Source organism: Anolis carolinensis, chromosome 1 (genome assembly GCF_035594765.1).
Source record: "Anolis carolinensis isolate JA03-04 chromosome 1, rAnoCar3.1.pri, whole genome shotgun sequence".
Lineage (NCBI taxonomy): Eukaryota > Metazoa > Chordata > Lepidosauria > Squamata > Dactyloidae > Anolis > Anolis carolinensis.
This window is the reverse complement of record NC_085841.1, coordinates 43,041,999-43,050,804: the sequence shown is the minus strand read 5'-3', so window position 1 is coordinate 43,050,804 and position 8,806 is coordinate 43,041,999. Positions and strand designations below refer to the sequence as shown.

At 38.5% G+C, this 8,806-nt stretch overlaps 1 protein-coding gene across 3 annotated transcripts in view; it reads right to left on the bottom strand.

Annotated features, from left to right (window-relative positions):
* Positions 1 to 1,555: 1,555 nt before the first annotated feature.
* The window catches only part of rbks (ribokinase), a 79,874-nt gene continuing 72,623 nt past the window's right edge, over positions 1,556 to 8,806 (bottom strand). For all 3 annotated transcript variants that reach the window (XM_003217368.4, XM_062973375.1, XM_062973383.1), the window contains one exon: positions 1,556 to 2,137. In XM_003217368.4, coding sequence (XP_003217416.1) covers positions 1,964 to 2,137 — 174 coding nt within the window. In that variant the 3' untranslated portion in view covers positions 1,556 to 1,963. The remainder of the gene's footprint in view (positions 2,138 to 8,806) is intronic.

Here is an 8,806-nt window from a genome sequence, read left to right as displayed (position 1 = left end):
TGCGTCAAAAAAGTTTGTTCTTTCAGCTATAGACGAAACATTTTCCTCAAATACAATTTCAGGAATATAGTTTCTAGAGTTTTCTTGACTAGCCACCCTTGGAAGGTACATAAGCAGTCAATTGCCAGTGTTTAAGGAATACAGTCAGCCCTCTACATTCACTGGGGATAGGGGCATAGAATTCTCATGAAAGTGAAAAGCCATGAATAAAAAATGCCACCTTTCTTACCTGAGAGAACACCTCCCTAGGAAGTACTAAATTGTCCAGCAGGACTCTATGATCAACATCCACTGCAAGCTGACCATAGAATTACATGGATGACAAAGATTCCTAAAGAAAACACTGTAATCAAATCAGTGAAAGATCAAATTTGCAAAAGTCAAACCACAAATGTGGATGACTGAATGATTCTTTGAAGACTGTTGCCTGCTGCATTTTCTGGTTAAGTGTAATATTTAAGCCATGATTAGAAATATTTGCAGCAGTGAAGCCAATGTGAAATCCAGTTATGCTGTGAGAGCTACGTAGGACCATAGGAAACGGCAGTGACTCATGTATAAGTCGGGCAGATTTGGGAGACAAAATGGCTGTGTTCCATGGATAAAGTGAGGGTAAAACTTAGCATAAGAAGCAACCCCTTTCCTATGCTTTCAAAAATGTGCAATGGGAACACACTTGGGAAGAGCCAAAGAAAAGGAGAGAATCTGTTTATTTGAAGGATTACAGTGGCATATATAGGAGAGTACAAATTGCATTGGTGACTTCTATACAAACATAGATAAGGAAAGGAATATAAATGTGGGAAAAGAATGTAAAAGCATCCTGGGGAAAAAAATATGGCGAGGAGAACTGCATGGAAAGCAGTCTGCCTCTATGAGGACCCCTGCATGAAGACAGACAAGAAGCTCCCATTTTATTACTGTTCCCTCTATCCTTTCTTACACCTCACCCCCCACCACAAAGTGGTGTACAGCAGCAATGGATGCATCATGTGGCTTGTCCATCACTTGGGGTGTTTGAGGTGTGGAGCAGAATGGCAGCCTCTCTCCAGAGAGAGTGTGTGTGAGGTGGCCATTTTTAATAGGCACTTTATCCCATTGCTTTTGGTCTCTATTCCAACATTGCATGAGTTGACCCAGTTTTTGGGGGGTTGATTTGTGGTCAAAATGTTTTGATTTCTACATGAGAATATATGCTAAATTTGTCTTCAGTTGCCTCCTCCCACCAAGGTGAGGAGCAGACATTAAAATTGTTACAATCCTTCTCTGCATAATTAGTCCTTAGAACCATAGAATCATTGACTTGGAAGAACCACAGGGGCCATCCAGTCCAACCTCTAGTAGTAATAATAATAATAATTTTATTCTTATACCCCGCCCCATCTCTCCGAAGGGACTCGGGGCGGCTTACATGGGGCCAAACCTCTAACCAAGCAAACACAACCAAAGTCTGTCCTGTTATTTGTGTGTGTGTGTGTGTGTGTGTGTGTGTGTGTGTGTGTGTGTGTGTGGTTGTAGTGGTGCTTGCAGTTTCAACATTAACACTGAACAGCAATTCCTGTTTTGACATCTTTATTTCGGAAAAGAGAGAGATTTCACAAAATATAGAAGATTTTATTCTTGCACAGTATTTCCGTTTTGAAATCACAACTTCCAATTTTTAGAAACATTTATGAAGACAGCATTGAAGCACCAAAACAAACTATATCTTGTAATTGATCCCTTATTTGGGCAATAAATGTGGGCATTCCTAGATCTAAAAGTGAAGGGCTATAAACATATTTTTCTCTCAACCACTTGGTGTGATAGTGCACATGAGGTTAAGTTTAAAACAATCATACCTGGGTTTTTTTAAACCATTAATCCACATAGGATATAAGTATATGTGCTGAAAATCCTGCTTAATAATTCTCTTACCTGAACAAAGAAAAAATTGCCCATTTTGATGGTGTAGGAATGTCACTTAAAAGAGATTTTGTGGCAGGTTCTTTCTGTAGGGATATGATGTCTGTGTCCCCGTTGTTTGCACACTAATAGATGCAATACAGTTACTCCTCTTCAGCATTTCCTCCAAAGGTAGATGGGGATAATAGGCCAGGTAGAAAGCCAGGGCTCCTACAAAGCTATCACCTGCTCCCTAAAAGAAATAAATTAATACCAGCTCATGTGTTGGAAAACGATTTGCACAGAAAATTCATGTAATTTCTTGCTTGTCAAAAAACCTCTGTATTTGAAATGTTAGTTTTGAATGCAAGGTCTATGCATACCTGTACACCTATAGAAATAATATGGTAAATATTGGCATTCATATATCAATACTAATAGACCTATAGGAACTTTACAAATGTCTACACATCTGTCTATCTATCTCAGATGCAAGTGGGTAAATATATATAAAAGACAAAATCTTTGCTGAATCGGTGAGCTAGGAGACTCACAGAATATATTTCAAATTATTTGTTGAGTATATTTTATTAAAATTAAAAATTCAATAAAATACAAATTTACAAACTACATAAAAAGAAATAAAGACTAAAAGGAAAAATAAGAAAATTAAGGAGGAAATAAAGTGATTTCCAGTGTTTTCTAAAGCTGCTATAAATAAATCATAATTGAGCTTCTTTCATCTTTTTGAACATTAAACAAAACACATAAAAAACTTGTGACATCGATTTTTTAGTAATTATAGGAAAGATACCTTGCATAAACAAGTTATCATCCTACAGAAAAATAAAGCTTAGTTCCAATATCTATCAATTAGTAATAACTTCTATTTAAACAAAAAATAACAATTCTGCCAAAAGATCTTCCATTCTTCCAGATGTTTCTAATCCTAAAATGTGATGTTTAAGACTTAAAATTAACAATTTCATACATTATCTGTTATTTGAATACTTTTACATTCATGCCTTTTCTATAACTATGAAGAATAGAATGTGTCTCAAATTCCTAATATGCATATATGTATTTTGTTATTCACAAAATTGCAATCTGAATTTTCACAAATTATTCTTTGAGTATATTTTATTAAAATTAAAAATACAATAAAATACAAATTTCCAAACTACATAAAAAGAAATAAAGACTAAAAGGAAAAAATAGGAACATGGAACAGGGCATGTCTATATTACACATTTAATGCACCATCAGAGCAATTTTATCTGGCATCTAGAAGTGATTAGGTATCACTTGGTACTTGCCTATCCACAATAAAATCTTCAAGGTTCTTTAAGAGTCAGTTGTGGCAAACCCATTTAGGACTTAAAAGACATTTCTAAAAGTTCCAAGCTTTGTCCCGTTATACACTTTTCCAGTGTTACGGAGCCTCTTTGAATAACTACAGTCATACACAGAATACTCATGTTTCTAATGTTCCAAAGTGTCTTCATCACCACCTTCAGGCACAGTTTTCTTAGCCTCTGAAGGTCAGTTACTCTTTTGAACAGGCGTTTGACGTACTTTAATTCCTCCAGTTTATTATAGCAGGAAGAAGAGCCAAAATATCCTAAAGCAGAGGGGTGAAACTTGTGGCCCTCAAGATGCCCTACTTGTCCAATGGCCAGGAATTCTGGTAGCTGATTTCCAAAATACCTGAAGGGCCACAATTTTTCCACCACTGTAATGGCACCAGCCCCTATCTGATTTTGATAACTAGACATGGCCAGTCCTGGTACGTACTCGGGTAGGAGGCTGCTAATGATTACCAAGTGCTGTAGGCTATTTTTCAGAAGAAGCAATTATTTCTGAGTATTCTAAGAAAATATAAAATTAATGGGGTTACTATAAGTTGGCAGGTGACCTGAAAGCAGATGTACACACACGTATAGCTGAGAATGATGGCATCATCGTTCTCCTAGGTCTCACTTTAAAGGGATGAACTTAAAACTGCCACTTGTATATGCCTGTATATCTCCCAGCACAGAATGTAAATGTGGAAGAAAATACTGGCATCAGTCCATGCTGTTGCTCTATTGCTGTAACGGTAAAATAGTCTTTCCCAATATACTCAAATCAAGATCAAATTGAGCAACAGGAAGTTATGCAAAAGACACCAGGAGTGGAGAAAGCATGGCTTTCTAGACAATGTGAGAGAATGGCGGCTCCCTACAGCCCTCTTCAGCACAGCTAATGATCAAGGAATTTGGTGATTACATGTGGAAGGCCAAGTATTCTCTATCTCTGCTGTATATCTATTTCTTCAGGTTTGCAAATACAGTGGTTCAAATTACCATTGTACCTTTATATAACTCCCTAGACACTTTTAAGGACACTAGGTTAAACGGAAATGTCTGGAGATGAGCTTCCTTGCCTTTTGTGAAGCTCCTTTTGGTCCCTCCACTCCAAAAAAGATAGCATATTATCTATTGTTTGGAATGAAATATTTTGCCAAAAATACGTTTTGGAGTACAAGAATAAGAGGAAGATGCACATTCTTTTAACATTCAGGCCAACAGTGGCAACCACTGCCAACCTTTTTGTCTGGGGGTTATTTTCTCTTAGGGTAAGGAAGAGTCATTGTGCATCAATGTGCAAGTCAAATTCTGCTCTGGTGACCTCAACTGGCACTTTAGGTTCTTTCCTGCTTTATTGCATTAACATAACTTTTAAATAATAGCAAACACTAAGAGGAATGAAATAAATTTAATGACTTCAATGAAAATGGCTGCTTTTATCAACATGTGATGAATTACTGCATTAGCAACTATGGTCTGAGCTACTTCACTTAGAAAAAAATAGCACAAAAGGGGACAGGATTCCTCTGATCAGGCATGGGGAAAATACAAGCCCACAGCCTCCCCTCAAATGCCATGTGGCTACTTTTGCTAAGATTGTTCTATGTACAGGAAGAGGACAATCCGAATTGTACACTGGCCAACACATATTCTGGTGCTTCAAATGTTAGACCTGTTTTGGGGTATGTTTGATTTGCTGATTCCAAAAATGGAACCTGTTTTTCCCTATCAGTTCTTGCTTTTGAGATACAACTGAATACCAAATTAACATTTATATAAATGTAATTCGTTCAACAGGTCTACTCTAAGTGGGAGGAACAAGTGACTTTAAATCTTAGTGTTATGAGCCACATTGCCTTCAAAGGCAGCAAACAAATATTAAAATAAACAAATGAATATTAAGCCCACTTTGCTAGGGCTTCCTAATATGTGGTTCTCTAATGGTTGTTGGATTCCAGTTCCAAATAATGAAGAAAGATTATGGTGGGTGCAGTCCACCTGAATAGGCACATGATGCCCATTTCTGCTCTCTAGCAACTAAGCAGTGGTTCTCAACCTGTGGGTCCCCAGATGTTTTGGCCTTCAACTCCCGAAAATCCAAACAGCTGGTAAATGGGTTGGGATTCCTGAGAGTTGTTGGCCAAAACACCTGGGGACCCACAGGTTGAGAACCACTGACTTAGAGAGTCTCCTTGTTCAATGTCACCTACAATTAAAAGGTAAAGGTTTCCCCTGACGTTAAGTCCAGTCATGTCTGACTCTGGGTGTTGGTGCTCATCTCCATTTCTAAGCCGAAGAGCTGGCGTTGTCCGTAGACACCTCCAAGGTCATGTGGCCGGCATGACTGCATGGAGCGCCGTTACCTTCCCACTGGAGCGGTACCTATTGATCTACTCATATTTGTATGTTTTCGAACTGTAAGGTTGGCAGGAGCTGGGGCTAACAGCGGGCGCTCAAGCCGCTCCCAGGATTTGAACCTGGGACCTTTCGGTCTGCAAGTTCAGCAGCTCAGCGCTTTAACACACTGCGCCACCACCAGGGGCCTACCTACAAATATGACATGCTTATTTTTCACGCTGCATGCTATGCTATTCAAAGGCCAAAGTCTCGAATGCACGTCTGCATCCCTATCTGTCTAAAGTTCTCAATTGTTGGGAGAATTTGTTAGAAGGCTGCTTAGGCTGGAATAGCTAATTTGCTACCCTTTCATAAGCTATGCACAGCTAAGCCACAACCATCTAAAGTTCTTGGTGTCAATGAAAATCATGAATATATAGGCTGAAAACATTCACAAGCTGGAGGTTTGCTTAAAAATTACACCAGTACAATTTTACATCAGTCCTAAGGAATCTCTACCCACTTCCTGACAGATTTCCTAATGGGTTATTTGCAAATGATTAAATGATGGTGACTGTTAACCCCATGCATTCCTGAAAGATGAGTCCAGAGACATTGTCTAGTGCATAGATGGTTTCCTTTCTTCTTGAAAATATCCTAGTCAACAAAACCATTCAAGATCAAAGGCTGGCAGAAAGAGACATGGGGAGTTATCTAGTTTGTGGTCTAGGTTGCAAAAGAACCCAGAGACAATCAGTTCTGTCCTTCCCCTTTCCCAATACATTACAGTATAATGGCACAAAAAGCTCGGCAGTTTGTTAATTCTTGTCATTTTCACAGCACTTTACATTTTTCAAAACCCATCAATCGCTTGGGAGACAGGTAATCTCACACGTTGGAACAGATCTGAAGACATGCACAGAGATAAAGTGAACACTTAAAACAAATGTTTTGGGGAGTTTCTGCTTGTCCTCAGAATTTAGACGAATCTACCTGATTTTGACGGATTAATGAAGGCTCCTTTCACAGCAGAGTTAAACTGTTCATAAAAGGCTTACCTTTACAGTGGGCCTTACTGATTTCTCTGGGAGCAATTTGTGCTAAACTCTTACTGTTATCTCTGGCAAAGTGATATCCTTACTTGTGCCTTTAATGTGGCCTAGGGCAACTGAATATGGAAAAAAAACCTTAAGATTCTTAGAGATGGAGGACTCCAGTTTTTTCATACAGATGTAACAATTATGAGCCCGCCTAATTCTCCTCATTGTGAAGGCATATTAAGATAAGCTGTGGGATCCCTTGGGTCCTACTGCAACTGCTCTCAATGAACACTAATCATCAGTCACAGAATAATGTGAGACCACATGGGCCATCTAGTCCACTCCCCTGCCATGCACAAAGTATCCCTGATAGATGGCCATCTAGCCTCTGTTTAAAAGATTCCAAGGAAAGTACCCTGATCTGCAGTACCCCAGAAATGCTTTAGCTGGGGCATTGCCTAGCTTAAGCGATAAGTTTCTGGGAAGCATCATCATCAGAATTAGAGATGAAGATGGAACTCAATTTTCACTGCAGTATCTAAGATGCAGGATATCAGCCCTTGTTTATTCCAAGTCAACATTTCAAATGGATGAATAATTTCATTGCAGGTTCTATTTTCCTCTGGTCTGATGGACTTTAAAACATGTTTCAAGTCCTGATAGATCAGATCAAGGACCACTTGGTCTAAGAGACACGTTCTATTGCCCACAAGGACTGGTAGGGTCTTCAGAGACCTAACTCAGAAATGGTCTATTAATCATACCAGTGCCTTCAAGATATCAAGCCAGGCAACACTATAAAACAGGTTTAGATGACTTGTGGCCTTTTAAGGCCTTAATCGTACCCCCCTTCACTTTCTCTTTTCTTTATACTGAATAATTCTGGAACATCATAATGGCAAAAAGTCTAAGATCTTTCTGACTGTTCTATAGATGTTATGCCTAGGAATAGCTGCATCTTACTGACCCACTTATTTCATCAGAGTTCTCACACAACTTCCAAATTGAGAGACTGCAAATCATGTCCAAGCAAACCAATTCATTTACCTGAGTTAAAGTTTCTTTTCAGCTTCACACACCAGCACTTCTAAGGGTATTTTACAACATATGTTTATTTCAAGCATATAATTCTGGACAAGTTTTTACCAGTGTGCCATTCATCTCTTTTCTTAAATCTGACACTTAAATTCACAAAATGAAACTTTTGAACTGCTCTGTCCATCACTGATATGTTCACTGAATCTTAACTGACCAAAGACAGAAAAATGAGGAAGAAATCCTTTCTAAAGAGAAAAGGAAACAAAAAGGAAATTAAGGGGTCAAAGCAAAAGGAAAAAAACTATTAAAAAACTATTTTTCTAAAACGGATATTTTTTATTATTTCCAGATATGTAAGAATACTATTTTTGTTATTATTTTACTAAGAATACACTAGAAAATATACATAGTATAGTAAAATGCAGATTCAGTGCTTCTAAAAGTGGTGGTCCATGGACCAGTGCTGGCCAGAAGTTGCTGATCTACAGAGAGTTTTACAGATATCTATGAAAATAAGATAATAAGATAACTATGAAAATATGGAACCATATGGTACTGGTCCCTGGCACATTTTTTAAAATGTGCTGGTCCATGCTATCAAATACTTGAAAAGCACTGTTCTACATAATATGTGAGGAAAAACAACACATCCAAAGGTTGGCCTTGAGATATAATATTTGGAAGTAGTCACATTCTGAATAAATTATTAGATTTGGGACATTCATTGTGTTCAGCACTTTTGGTCAACTGGGGATGGAGATCATGCTAGACCCAGCCCCTAGATCAGAAGCTGCCACTTTACTTGGTACCTGCAAGTAAAGTGAAGCTGCTTAGCAATGCCACATTACTTGCAGGTACCAATTTGAAGCCAGGTCTGGCTTTACCCTTACACAAAGTAAGGCAGCCAGAGGGCAGCAAACTGTTAGTAATTTGACGTATTAGTATATTTATGGCTGCACAGGTGAGATACGGTAAGTTTTCATGTCAGACATGCAAAGGTTTGGTACAATACTTTACAAACAAGTATTTAGTGTAATGCAGTGCCCCCCCCCCCCCCCGCAAATCCAGAACCCAAAATCTGTGAATGCTCAAGTCCCACAACATGCATAAACTCTGCATTTTGATTTATTGGGGGTGGGCATTCTTTAGCTATGGATG